This window comes from Sapajus apella, unplaced genomic scaffold (genome assembly GCF_009761245.1).
Source record: "Sapajus apella isolate SASKATOON/1434 unplaced genomic scaffold, GSC_monkey_1.0 scaffold186, whole genome shotgun sequence".
Taxonomy (NCBI): Eukaryota; Metazoa; Chordata; class Mammalia; order Primates; family Cebidae; genus Sapajus; species Sapajus apella.
In genome coordinates, this window is record NW_022437126.1 from 321,946 (window position 1) to 337,314 (window position 15,369).

Genomic DNA, 15,369 nt, shown 5'->3' on the forward strand with positions numbered 1-15,369 from the left:
CACAGATCTAAAACTGCAGTTGATAATGTATTTCAGAAATGGGAGGTTCTTGGTCATTTTCATCTCTTCAGAATTTGGAGGAAAAGTCAATTTTATAATTTCAAAGAAAACTAAGAAAACAAAGGAATCCTAACAGCTGTATTAGGGGAGAAAGAAAAAAAGTAAAACAAACAAGGTTTAAAAACGATAGATTTCAATTAACTGTAGACAGGTTAAACAAGCTACAGAGGTTTTGGTATAAGAGGTAAAGGAGGAAACGGGTATGGTTAGCCAGCATCATACTGGGTTTCAACTAATCATCAGAGAAAACACTACCACAACCTTTTATATATACATCAAATGTATTACAGGTCATCTTGACAATATACCATTGCAAAGTGGACGGTGGTGCTTGATTAATTCAAAAGCATAAACAAATTTTTAAAGGGAGAGGATAAATTCCTGTGAACATACTGAATAACCAGAGAGAACTTATTTGAGACAGTCTCGCTCTGTCGCCCAGGCTGGAGTGCAGTGTCGCAATCTCAGCTCGCTGCAACCTCTGCCTCCTGGGTTCAAGCAATTCTCCTGCCTCAGCCTCCCGAGTAACTGAGACTACAGGCGTGCACCACCATGCCCAGCTAATTTTATTGTATTGTTAGTAGAGACAGGGTTTCACCATGTTGGCTAGGATGATCTCGATCTCCTGACCTCATGATCCGCTCACCCTGGCCTCCCAAAGTGCTGGGATTACAGGCATGAGCCACTGCGCCCGACCTCTAATACTTCCTTCAACAAAATTGAAGGAAGACCTAGTTCAGTTGTTAGCTGATAGAATAAAAACATTTTGATGCTAAAGAACAATGTAATTTAACATAATTCAGAAAGAGCTAAGAGAATTAAATAACAATTGCTTTAATAAAACTCTATTTCTATCTACCTACTTATGAGACCCAGAGTTCCTGGCATTTATATCTTTAAAAAAATATATTGCAATAGAATTGATGCTGAAAAGCTATCTTTTTCTAGCAGCAATATTCATCCAGAGACTAATGATTTAATGAGACAAATATATCTCAAAAGAGCTGCATTTCCAGTATTTCTATATTTTATTTTCTTTTTTTTGAGATAGAGTATCACTCTGTCACCAGGCTGGAGTGCAGTGGCACGATCTTGGCTCACTATAACCTCTGCCTCCCAGGTTCTGCCTCAGCCTCCAGAATAAGCTGGGACTACAGGTGTACGCCACCGCACCCAGCTAATTTTTGAAACTGTGCAAAATGTATTATCTACCATGTATTATTTACCAGTATTTTTAGTAGAGGTGGGATTTCAGCATGTTGGCCAGGTTGGTCTCGAACTCTAGACCTTGTGATCTGCCCACCTCAGCCTCCAAAATGCTGGGATTACAGGTGTAAGCCACCGTGCCTGGCCCCACCTGGGCCTTTCAAAGTGCTGGGATTGCATGTGTGAGCCAATGCTCTGGGCCGACAGTTTCCATTTTAACAACTCATCACACAATTACTCAACATCTGTTTTCCTCATTGAGTTCAACTAAGTTAAAGAACAACATGAATTTTGCTCCTTCTATATACCTAACACATAAGTACAATGTCTGCCTCATAGGTATTAAACAAGTATTTATTGGTAAATAGCTGAACATCTGTTGTATAAAACTGACATTGCATAGAATTAAAGATAACACAGTGAAAGCTGTTATTAGAATGCCAACAATCCTAGTTTGCCCATGACTGTATCTCAAGTGTTAAGAGTACTGATAGTCTCTTATCTCAGGGCTATGCAACCTAAATATCAACAGTAAGATCAAAAAACAAGGAAAAATCTGAATAAGGAATTTTTCAATTTGTTTTTCAATCCCATTCTTAACTCTAGCCTTTAAACAGTATTCTTTTACTATGCAAGTACAAACAAAATCAAGGTTTATTCCATGATAAAATTAACACTACTACCAAGAAACGCAACACTTTAAGGCAGTTTTTGCATTGAAGTTGGTGGGAGACTTAAGAACTTACCCTCTTTAGCCAAATATAATTCCTTAAATTTTGCTCTCTTTTGATTAAATTCTTGCTCAAGCTGCTGTTGTGCACGTAAAAATTCTGCATTTATTTTTTCCAATTCTGCTACCCGTTGCTGAAGAGAAACTGGGGGAAAAAAATACTAGTTAACAAGTAATAACTTTTTATTATTTATAAATTAAGTTAAAACGCTAAATTAGTGTTCCACCTGCACATCGCTATATACAAAACAAGCCGTCAAGCTTCTTCCAAAAATCCACCATATGCTAGGAAATTCTAATGTTAAGACACTCCTATTAGACTTAATACACAACTGTAAGTGAGTCATGTAAAGCGAAACCACAAATTGTATATACAGAGAATCACATAAGACCAATTTCCCCACAAAAAGAGAGCTTCTAAAGTTCCTTTGTGAAAATGAATAGCAATTCAATTTTAGAACAGTTAAAAGCTGGATTATTTGAGCAATTTATCCCACAAATGTATCCACTGACAATCTTGGTATTTCCTGTTTCTCTCAAGTGTCACAAGCAAAATCTAATAGGTTCCCTAATTAGTGTAGCCATGCCAGGCTGAACTATTCTTCCAACTTCAAAACGATACATTACCATTATACTGAGGTTATAATAAACCCATTCAGAGAGAGAGGATACAGAACTGTACACTCTTTATAAACTCTCATTTACTGGGAGATAATCTGGTTTTCTTCCATGTTTTTAATATTGATCATGGTATGCAGGGATTAGCAGACTGTTTTTTACTTTATGGGCGCTATAATTTGGACACAGCTGGTTAAATAGCTGCCTTGCCTGACAAACCCAGGGGTTCTTTTGATTGAAGCTTAAGACAGGAGGTCCAGCTGTCCAAACACCTGATCTCCTCTTTTGCCAACAGGATCCCGCCTTAAAACTATGACCGTAACCCCTTTAGGGGATATCAATTAGTACTAATCAACCACTAACTACCTAGGCCAGCAGAGATCCAAGTTCCGTACGACAAGCCACTCCAAATAATGATGATTTGCCTATAATTTTAACCAAGATCTGAGATTATCTTTGAAGGCTATCCCTCTCCCAACCATTCAATTTAACTGAGCTAATTTTCAAATGCATAGAAAAAAAGACTGAAAAAATAGAATTATGTCTCATTAATTTCTTCCATATGAATTTTTGTTGACAGAGTCTCACTCTGTCGCCCAGGCTGGAGTGCAGTGGTGCCATCTCAGTTCACTGCAACTTCCACCTCTCAGGTTCAAGCGATTTCCCTGCCTCAGCCTCCCGAGTAGCTGGGACTACAGCCATGCACCACCAAGCCTGGTTAATTTCTATATTTTTAGTAGAGACTGGGTTTCACATGTTGGTCAGGCTGGACTTGAACTGCTGACCTCAAAAGATCTGCCTGCCTCGGCCTCCCAAAGTGCTGGGACTGCAAGCGTGAGCCACCGCACCTGGCCTTCCATATGATTTTCAAAGTTTTCTTCTATGCAGGTATGTATTCCTTTGACAGTGAACTAAAACCAATACAGATAGTTCAGACTTATGGTTTCACTTACAATTTTCCCACTTTATTATGGTAGTCATACAACCATTTTCTTTTTCACTTTCAACTTACACTACAGAATTCAATAAATTACATGAGATATACAATATTTTATTGTAACTTGATGTTAGCTGTCATTATTAAATTAGTAGTATATTTAATGAATAAATAATAGTAATCAAATGACCCTGTATGTAGCCAGAAAAAACCAGAAGCCACTTCTAAGCTCATGATTCTGACTCAGTTCCATGCTTAGACTTCCAGCTTATACCCTTCCCTATTACCAAGTATCTTTTTTTTTTTTTTGAGATGGAGTCTTGCTCTGTCGCCAGGCTAGAGTGCACTGGCCCGATCTCAGCTCACTGTAACCTCCATCTCCCAGATTCAAGTGATTCTCCTGCCTCAGCCTCCCGAGTAGAAGGGACTACAGGCATGTGCCACCACGCCCAGCTAATTTTTGTATTTTTAGTAGAGACAGGGTTTCACCATGTTGGCCAGGATGGTCTCTTGACGTCGTTATCCACCTGCCCCAGCCTCCCAAAGTGCTGGGGTTACAGGCGTGAGCCACCACGCCTGGCCTGCCATTTATCTTCACAGCAACATGAACAAACTAACTGCTGTAATGCCAGCCTTCAACAATATTAAACCTTCTGAAACTTAGAAAGCTGAGAATATAAGTATGCCAGCCTTTGTCAACAATAGGCTTTCTGTTAGATGATCTTGCCCAACTGTAGGCTAATCTAAGAGTTCTGAGCACATTTAAGGTAGCTAGGCTAAGCTATAATGATCCCTAAGTTAGGCGTATTAAACCCATTTTGACTTAAGGTATTTCCAATTTATAACAGGATATAGCCCATGGCAAGTCGAAAAGCCTCTCTATTCATTCCCATGAGACCTTCAAACTGGCCTCACTATAGATTTAATAGTGTAAGTGCAATCCATTGCAGGAAGAGGATGACTGTTGCTGTGAGTTCCATGTCATTAAAGTAATTATCTTGAGGAAGGAACATGTAGGTCTCTAAGTCAAAGCAATTGACTTCTGGTCGACTGAAGGTCTGATAACTTTGAGAAAAAGACAGATGAGGAATCCATTGTAAGGAAATAATGTGCAATTCTCTCATCTTACCATTTGAAATCATGAAAGATATTTGTTCTCTGTGCTAATTCTGCTGGTATTTTTACTAATCTGCTGGTATGTTTAACTTATTAAACATTGTTAAATCCACAATGTTTAATAAGTTGAACAACTTTTCCACTTAACACTTTATTACTGGTAGCTATTGATTAGTACACAGGTAACAAAGGGCTCTGGGAAATCAAGAAAAGAGAAAAACCAAAATCCCTTTGTTCTTTTATTTCCCTAATAAGATGTATCCCCTCCTATCCCTACCTTCTACCAAAATGTACATATAACCAAAACATTCATACCTCTCAACATTCATATATTTATATTTAGGAAGTAAGGCTAATGAATCAACAAAACAAAAATACAGCCATTAAAGATGCAGCCAAGATTAAGTATGTTTCCATTACTCCCAACCCCCTCATGGCTGGGACCCACAGTTTAAATCCACTCTATACCCACAAAGCCTGGCTCTCTCCAGGTTTCAGGACAGTGTTCAGTTCTAGAAATCACGATTCCTTTGAGAGTACACCAAGTAATTGTCTTATTTTTTTTAAGAAGTGATCATCCACTTCAAGTAATGCTAACATACTACAATTCTACAATATAGAATGACCAAAAACACTGCTTTTTACAAGAATGACTTTACTATGACATCTCGAAAAATCGATTCATCCTGAATATGAGAAAGTTTACAAATAAGCATATCCTAATACATTAGCAACCAATCACAAATCGAGCAGAAAATAGCTCGCACCAAACAAAATGTTGTTGTATTTTTTATAACATGGTGACTAATGGGTCACAATCATTAGCTAATACTTCATATAAAAAGTACTTAGTGTGATACACAGAATAAATTTGATAAATGTTAGCTGTCATTATCAAATTGGTAGTATTTATTTAATGAATAAGGATAAAAAGCAGTGATTAAATGACTTTGTAGCTAGAAAAGATCAGAAGTCACTTCTAACCTCATGATTCTGACTCAGTTCCATGCTAAGACTTCTAGCTCATACCCTTCCCATTACCATGTATCTTTTTTTTTTTTTTTTTTTTTTTTTTTTTTTTTTTTTTTTAAAGACAGAGTCTCACTTTGTCATCCAGGCTGGAGTGCAATGGCATGATCTTGACTCACTGCAACCTCTGCCTCCTGGGTTCAAGAGATTCTCCTGCCTCAGCCTCCCAAGAAGCTGAGATTACAGGTGCCCGCCACCACTCCCAGCTAATTTTTGTATTTTTAGTAGAGAAGAGGTTTCACCATGTTGGCAGACAGGTCTCAAATTCCTGACCTCAAGTGATCCACCCACCTTGGCCTCCCAAAGTGCTGGGATTACAGGCGTGAGCCACCACATGTGGCCTCATTATACTAAATTTGATAAAAACATAAGCAGTGTGAAATTTACTACAACCAAAACCTTTTTGTTTAATAATGTTCAAAATCCAAGAAAACACCTATTTCAAGCAATTTACAAAAAAAATAAATAAATAAATAAAAATAACAACTCCAGTGGGATCAAAGAATCTGAAATGTTCCTGAAACTCCAATGTCTTAACTTGTATATCACCGGATTTTGAAATAGAACTACTGGCCAGGTGCAGTGGCTCATGCCTGTAATCCTAGCACTTTGGGTGGCCAAGCCTGGTGAATTTTATTTTATTTTTTTTAAGATGGAGTCCTGTTCTGTCGATCAGCCTGGAGTGCAGTGGCGAGACTACAATATCTACCTCCCGGGTTCAAGCGACTCTCCCACCTCAGCCTCCTGAGTACATGGGATTACCGGTGCATCCCACCACGCCTAGCTAATTTTTGTATTTTTAGTACAGATGGAGTTTTCACCACATTGGTCAGGCTGGTCTCAAACTCCTGACCCCGTGGATCCGCCTGCCTCGGCCTCCCAATGTGCAGGGATTACAGGCGTAAGCCACTGCACCTGGCCAGCAGGTAGATGTCTTGAGAACAGGAGTTCAAGACCAACCTGGCCAATGTGGCAAAACACTGTCTCTACCAAAACTACAAAAATTAGCCAGGCATTGTGGTGCGCACCTGTAATCTCAGCTACTCAGGAGGCTGAGGCATGAGAATTGCTTGAACCCGGGAGGTGGAGGTTGCAGTGAGCTAAGATCACATCACTGCATTCCCGTCTGGGCGACAGAATGAGACCCTATCTCTGAAAGAATAAAGTAAAATAAAATAAAAAACTATTAAGTATGGTAGGTACATCCATTCAGTAAAAAAAATTCCAAGCCAGAAAAATTTATATTAAATAAAAAGAATTCACAAACTTACATATAGCACAGTTTGAGGTATCCAAAAATTATATAGAAAAAAAGACTGGAATCAACATCTCAAATGGCATTCACAATAAAATAAATTATGTTGATGAGATTTAACTCAAAAGGTAATGAGATACTTTATCTTTTTAAATAATTATTTTATTGCTCTCATTCTCTTTGCTCAATAAAATGTATACATAATTTAATGGTCTTAAAATATTTTAACATAAAAAAATCATTTTTTTAAATTTTGCTCTTAAGAAACTCACAGTTTACAAACTAATCTTCCCCTGCCCCCCCTCCAACTAATCATTTTTTAAACTGAACATAAGATCTTCCCAGCCAGGCCCAGTGGCTCACACCTATAATCCAAGCACTTTTGGAGGCCAAGTTGGGAGGACTACTTGAGGCCAGGAATTTGAGACCAGTCTGGGCAACAGACTGAGATCATCTCTACCTAAAATACAAAAATTAGCCAGGCATGGTTGCATGCACCTGTCACTTGCACCTGGGAGGTCAAGGCTGCAGTAAGCCAACTTGGGACCACTGCACTCTGAAAAAAAAGTCTAAAAATTTTAAAAGCTTATAAAGTAACTTTATAAACTAAGGTAAACTGGCCAGGCACAGTGGCTCACACCTGAAATCCCGGCACTTTGGGAGGCTGAGACGGGCAGATCGCCTGAGGTCAGGAGTTCAACACCAGCCTAATATGGTGAAACCCCACCTCTACTTATAAACAAAACAACAAAAATTAGATGGGCATGGTGGCAGGCACCTGTAGTCCCAGCTACTTGGGAGGCTGAGGCTTGAGAATTTATTTAACTGGGGAGGAGGAGGCTACAGTGAGCCAAGATCACGCAACTGCCCTCCAGACCAGGCAACAGAGAGACCTCATCGCAAAAAAAAAAAAAAAAAAAAAAAAAAAAAAAAAAAAAAAAAAAAAAACTGTTTTTAGTAACATTCCGCTAAATCAGCTCCCTCAGGGATTTTGGTTCTGCTCTCCAGAATTAGAAAACAGATTTTCTAGTATCTGACATTTCACACCTACCCTGTTTTCTTCTCCAGATGAAAATTCTCCTAATCATGATTTCTAAATGCTTCGTTATCCAAGTTGCTCACCCAAGTTGCAAACTAAACTTAGCCAAAATTCCACATACAATATGACAGTCTGATCTAAACATAATACCAGCATAGAGTCTAAAAGAAACATTGTCTCCTTTCTTCAGGAAACCATGCCCTTAACAAGGTACAGTAAATCTACTCTAACTTTTTTTGGCCACAACCCCACATTGTTATTGTTATCCCACAGATTAATGTAATCCAATACTGTCCTTAACCCCTTTCCACTTGAACTGCTTTTAAACCAAGGCTCCTCTTACAACCTAAAGCTAGTGCAGTTTTCACCAAAGCGCCGGCGGTTGATTTATTTTTTATTTTTTATTTTACACAAAGTTATTGGTTAGGATAACAGATCTTTGGTACATCGCCTGAAATCTTGGTGGAGGGTTGATAGCGACTTATTAGAAAGACTGTTCTATTAGTTATAAATTCACTCCAACCATCCTTAGTATCAAATCACATTTCTTCACCTTATCCATTATTTCATGAACAATGTAGGCAAATGCCTTACTAAAATCCAAAGGTAAGCTATCAACAATTTTGAAGTCAGAGAAACTTGTGTTTCACCCCAAACCCAAGGTTTCATTGTAAGAATTAGAGCAAAGAGTTTAATCTTTCCCAAATATCATTATTAAAATGAAGATGGTACCCGTTTTGCAGAGTATTGCATGCTGTAAGAATCAGATAGAGCATCATATAAAAGTAGTTCCAGAAAACAAGGTACTCAAATGACAGCTACTTACTAACAGTTTGAGGATTTCATAGTTCCAGGTTTATACTTCTGCTGGAAAAAGCTAAGATGTTTATTTGGTCAAATATGTTCTAGATATACCTTTCCAGTGATAACTGTATCACTTAATTTTCTAAAATGTTCATAAGCCACTTGTTCTATAATTTTTTGAATGTTCTAGAAATTATATTCACACAAAGCTACAAATTAAGCAGGTAAACAAAACCTTAAGAAAAATACAAAAATACAGAAGAAAAGTAACTGTAAACAAAAGTATGGGAATTTCTAGTAGTACACAGAAAATTCAGAAGGGAAATGGGAGCATAATAAAAGTCAGTTGCCCCCAAAAAAAGGCAGAGGAGAGGGATCTCAGTGGCTTTGGAAGGCTCAGACAGGAGGATCTTGAGTTCAGGGATTTGAAACCAGCCTTGGGGTGAGCTACGACCTTTCCAAGGGAGTGGTTGCACGATCACCATCTTTAAAAAAAAAAAAAAAAAAAACTGAAACCAGCCTCAGAAACATAGTGAGACCTCATCACTACAAAAAAAAATTGAAAAATTACCCTGGCATTCCAGGTGCACACCTGTAGTCCCACCTACTAGGGAAGCTGAGGTGGGTGTATCACTTGAGCCCAGGAGCTTAAGGTTCCAGTGAGCTGTAATAGTGCCACTATACACTAGTCTGAACAACAGAGTTTATAGCCCCTCCTTCTTGCTGTCCCTCTGTCTCCTAATAAAAGAGACAGAGGGGGCCAGGCGCGGTGGCTCACGCCTGTAGTCCTAGCACTTTGGGAGGCCGAGGCGGGTGGATCACGAGGTCAAGAGATCGAGACCATCCTGGCCACGGTGAAACCCCGTCTCTATAATAAAAAAATAAAAAGCTTTTAAAAAGAAAAAATAATAAATAAAAGACAAAGGGACAGCAAGAAAGAGGGGCTATAAGCAAGTGTCAAGTATTTGGGGATCACTGGATGTGAGTGAATGTTCGATAAATTGAAAATGCAGTATAAATTACTTTCCAGGGTCTATTCCTGTATTATTATAATGCTATATAACTATATTCCACTAGGTGCTCCCAAATGGAATAATAACAACGTGAACCATGGAAAAGTCTCCAATGTTTGCCAACTAATGATTACCTCGGAATCAAGCAACTTCTCAATTACACAGTTGAAATAAGCTATGGATTTTTTTTTTTTTTTTTTTTTTTTGAGATGGAGTTTTTTTGCTCTTGTTGCCCAGGCTGGAGTGCAATGGCACAATCTTGGCTCACCGCAACCTCTGCCTCCTGGGTTCAAGCAATTCTCCTGCCTCGGCCACCCAAGTAGCTGGGATTACAGGCATGTGCCACCATGCCCAGCTAATTTTTTCTATTTTTAGTAGAGATGGGGTTTCACCATGTTGGCCGGGATGGTCTCGATCTCTTGACCTCATGATCCACCCACCTCGGCCTCCCAAAGATGGGGTTTCACCATGTTGGCGAGGCTGGTCTTGAACTCCTGACCTCAGGTGATCCACCCACCTCGGCCTCCCAAAGGTCAGGATTACAGGTGTGAGCCACCGTGCCCGGCTTTTTTTTTTTTTTTTTGTTTTTTTTTTTTTTTTTTTTTAAAACACTAGTCAATTTACACTGCAGTTCAACCACTATTACATGAATTTTACCAGATAGTTTTAAAATCATCTTAATTTCTGATTTACATTGAGTCCAATCACTATAACTGTCAAAAAGCTGGTGTTCAACAGCTGAAATAACTATGTATGACTAAAAATGGTCTATTGCCCATTTAATTTGTACAGTCTGGTGTTATCTATCCTACTTCTCAAGTATTTCAAACACGAGACAATGTCAAGCCAGATGAAAATGCATGAACATCACTGGACTGAACGGTAGATATAGTCTCTATTAGGATATTTAAATATTTTAGTTCCTCACTTACAAGACAGACATACATTCCCAAAAATACCAGGCTTAGATAAGTACTCAGGCAAAAGATTTAGTTTTCTGCCAGGCCAGGCATGGTGGCTCATGCCTGTAATCCAAGCACTTTGGGAGGCCGAGGAGGCAGATCACCTGAGGTCAGGAGTTCGAGACCAGTCTGACCAACATGGAAAAACCCCATCTCTACTAAAAATATAAAATTAACTAAGCATGGTGGGACATGCCTGTAATCCCAGCTACTCTGGAAGCTGAGGCATGAGAATTGCTTGAACCTGGGAGGCAGTGGTTGCAGTGAGACCACGCCATTGAACTCCAGCCTGGACAACAAGAGCCAAACTCTGTCTCCAAAAACAAATAATAATAATTTAGTTTTCTGCCTATAACTCTACTGGTATTCAAAATAGAACTATAATATATCACGCCGATTTGGAATCTGGCTTGGGAATCTTAAAATTCACTCACAATGACGGTAAACCTTTTTGTGCTTGAATTTCAGTACTAAAAATTTGTAAAGCTCTTATATTATTACTATTATATACTTTTTTTTTTTTTTTTTGAGTCTCACTCTGTCAGCCAGGCTGGAGTGCAATGGTGCCACCTTGGCTCATGGCAACCTCTGCCTCCCAGGTTCAAGCAATTCTTCTGCCTCAGCCTCCCAAGTACGTAGCATTACAGGCACCCGCCACCACGTCCGGCTAATTTTTTTGTATTTTTACTACAGACAGGGTTTCACCATCTTGAACCTGGGAGACGGAGGTTGCTATGAGCCAAGGCCGTGCCACTGTACTGCACTGTGGGCGATACAGTGAGACTCCATCACACACACATACACACACAAACACAGATGTCAATTCTCTCCAGATTGATTTATAGATTCAATGCAACTCATCAAAATTCCAGCATATACCTTTTGTAGAAACTGATTTTGTAGAAGTTGATTCTAAAACTTATACTACAATAAAAATTACAAATAGCTAAAACATTCTGAAAAACAACAAAGTTGGAAGACTTACATTATCCAAGTTTGGAAAGTTACCATAAAGCCAACAGTACTGAGAGGACACACACACACACGCATGCGCATGGAAAAGACTGGAATCCAGGAATAGGTTCACACCAATATGTTTGATCAATTTTTTCCTTTTATAAATGAGCAAAAGTAATTCAATGGGGAGAATGTAGTCTTTTCAATAACTGTAGCTAGAAATGGCTATCAAAATACAAAAATAAAAGGAAGAAAGAACATAAAAGAACCTCACACCATATACCAAAATTAAGTCTAAATGAATCCATATTACCATGTACAGAGGAAAAAAATTGAATCCATAGACTAAAACGGAAGAACTAAAAGTATAAAACTTCAAGGAGGAAAAAAATATTTTTAATTGTGAAGGTGAGATAGGCAAAGATTGCCTAGATAGAACACATAAAGCATAAAACATAAAAGAAAAAAATTGATAAATTAGGCCATCAAAATTAAGAACTTTCCCTTTTCTAAAAAACCTGTTAAGAAAATTATTAACTATACAGAGGTTTAAAAAAGAAAACTAAAAGGTAAGTCAGACTAGGAGAAAGTATGTGCAAACATATATCTGATAAAACACTAGTATCCAGAATACATTAAAATTTAAAAAGAGGCTGGGCTCAGTGTCTCACACCTGTTAATCCCAGCACTCTGATAGGCTGAGGGGGATAGATCATGGATCACTTGAGCCCAGGAATTCGACACCAGCCTGGGCAACATAGCAAAACCCAGTCTCTAAAAATAAATAAATAGCTAAATTTTTTAGAAAAAAAAAATGTTCACCATTATTCATCACTAAGAAAACACAAATCCATAAGGAGATGCCACTGTATACTACCTAGCCAGGCTACAATTAAAAAGCTTGCTAATAAAGTGTTGGCAAGGCTGCTGGTAAAATGCAAATAGTGCAATCACTTTGGAAAACAGGTCGGGGTATGATGGCTCACACCTGTAATCCCAGCCCTTTAGGAGGCCGAGGCAGGAGGGTAATTTGAGGTCAGGAGTTCAAGACCAGCCTGGCCAACATGACAAAAATCTGTCTCTACTAAAAATGCAAAAATTAGCCACGCATGGTGGCATGCGCCTGTAATCCCAGCTGCTCGGGAGGCTAAGAAGCAATAATTGCTTGAACCCAGGAGGGAGAGGTTGCAGTGAGCAAAGATCACGCCACTGCATTCCAATCTGGGAAAAGGGCTGAGACCCTCTCTCAAAAAGATTAAATTTAAAATGAAATAAAAATTAATTTCACCTGTTTTTCTGTTTGGGGTTGTTTTGGTTTTTTACTTTTTTTTTTTTTTTTTGGTAGCCACAAAATCTTGCTTGGCTGCTCAGGCTGATCTCTAACTCCTGGCCTCAAGTGATCATCCCACCTCAGCCTCCCAAAGTGCTGGGATTACAGGCATGAGCCACCACACCTGACCAGGGTTTTTTTTGCTTTGTTTTTAGCTTTGTAAATGTGGCTACTAAAAAATTTTAAATTATATTCTTTGGCTCATATCACATCTCCAAGGGCTTACTGGGTACCCTGGATATTTAGCGTTTTCATTTTTTTACCTCTAATTCACTTTCCCTTCTCTATTTTTCTCAATTCATCATCCTGCTTCAAGTATTACCATACTTTGCAAACAATCTAAACACCAATGTCAGCCACCTCAATACCACCCTAGATTCCCTTCTCCCTTATTCTTTCCAGCAGCGCAGTGCTAATCTAAGTTTGGTATGCAAACTGTTTACTGATCTAAGATTAAGACAAGGAGTTTGTGCCACAATGTAAAAAATGAAGACACTAAGAACATTGCTTAGTTCCGACATTTTTCAGTGAAGAAAGCAGTACACGGATTTATATTCTTTTTTTTTTTTTTTTTTTTTGAGACGGAGTCTCACTCATGTTACCCAGGCTGGAGTGCAATGGCGCGATCTCGGCTCACCGCAACCTCCGCCTCCCGGGTTCAGGCAATTCTCCTGCCTCAACCTCCTGAGTAGCTGGGATTACAGGCACGCACCACCATGCCCAGCTAATTTTTTGTAGTTTTAGTAGAGACGGAGTTTCACCGTGTTGACCAGGATGGTCTCGATCTCTTGACCTTGTGATCCACCCGCCTCGGCCTCCCAAAGTGCTGGGATTACAGGCTTGAGCCACCGCGCCCGGCCAACGGATTTATATTCTTATCTAAGTTCCTTCTCTCCTCGAAGACCATTAAAAACTGTTTGTGAACACGTTACTTTCAGTAGCACTGGTATAGCTGACAATTGCCACATCCGCGGCCATCATCTTTTGAATAGTCTTCTATATTTAAAGAAATTTCCATTTTATGAGTTTCAGCTTCCCAAAATGTAAGTCAAACACAAAACCCCAACCTCCCTTAAAGCCAGAATCCAGGCATGTGACCTAGGCTCCTCCAATGAAACACACCCAAAAGCAACTTCAATTCAGAATAGAGCAGTATAAAGAAATAAGGTTCCATTTTCATTGCTGTAAGACTTTTAGTCATGTCCCAGGGGTATAGGTCTAGCTCCTGAATAAGAAATGCTATCAGTCCAAGCAGCAGGGACAATAGTATTAAAGTGAATTTCTATAGGCCAACAGCACCAGATGCAAGTTTCCTGTAAGGTCAGTTCTATAGCAGCTTTTGGGTATTCCTTAAAGTTTAGTATAGAAGTGTGACTCTCGCCGGGTGCGGTGGCTCACGCCTGTAATGAAAAACTCACAACCTTCAATCCTTAGCTGAGTTGATTTGCCTTCCCACCTAACTGCATATTACACTCTGTAAGACCCGATCGTATCTCCTAATAACCCCTCGGTTTTACCTGGAATCCAGTCAGAGAGAAAGCAGTTTAGAAATGAATGCAGATAGCAGGTTAAATAGCTCTATAAACGAGAAACAAACCCAAATGACAGCAGGGAGGAATGGCAAAAATAAAACCATGACTAAAAATGAACTGGAATTCAGAACCATTTAATATAAAGGCAAACAAAACTAACTCAAAAGAAACTTCAGTGGCTCTAGGGACTCATCAGCTTACTGCTCAGTACCAAAACTAACTTCCATAATACTAAGTCATCAAAAAAAGATTAAATGATGACTAGTGTTCTCTGTTTAAGGATAATAATGACAATAGTGATTTAAGAAAAATTGCTAAGAAAAATATATTCTACATGTCTAGCACCCAGACTGTGTTCTCCAAATGCCATTTCTCACTAAAAGGAACTAGAGACCCTTAGGAAAAAGGACCAACTGCAAGTCCAGGGCTGGAAGTATACAAGATAAGCCTGGAACATCTTTGTCTGTTAGGGTTTTATTTAAAAAGATTTAGGGACCGGGCGCGGTGGCTCAAGCCTGTAATCCCAGCACTTTGGGAGGCCGAGGCGGGTGGATCACAAGGTCAAGAGATTGAGACCATCCTGGTCAACATGGTGAAACCCCGTCTCTACTAAAAAAAATACAAAAAATTAGCTGGGCATGGTGGCGCGTGCCTGTAATCCCAGCTACTCAGGAGGCTGAGGCAGGAGAATTGCCTGAACCCAGGAGGCGGAGGTTGCAGTGAGCCGAGATCGCGCCATTGCACTCCAGCCTGGGTAACATGAGTGAAACTCCGTCTCAAA

At 39.3% G+C, this 15,369-nt stretch overlaps 1 protein-coding gene across 3 annotated transcripts in view; it reads right to left on the reverse strand.

The window, feature by feature from the left end:
• RABEP1 (rabaptin, RAB GTPase binding effector protein 1) overlaps positions 1-15,369 on the reverse strand; it is a 126,006-nt gene that overhangs the window by 78,014 nt on the left and 32,623 nt on the right. For 2 of the 3 annotated variants that reach the window (XM_032268808.1, XM_032268807.1), the window contains exon 2: positions 2,013-2,141. The exons of the other annotated variant lie outside the window; for it this stretch is intronic. In XM_032268808.1, coding sequence (XP_032124699.1) covers positions 2,013-2,141 — 129 coding nt within the window. The remainder of the gene's footprint in view (positions 1-2,012; positions 2,142-15,369) is intronic. 3 annotated transcript variants of the gene reach the window in all.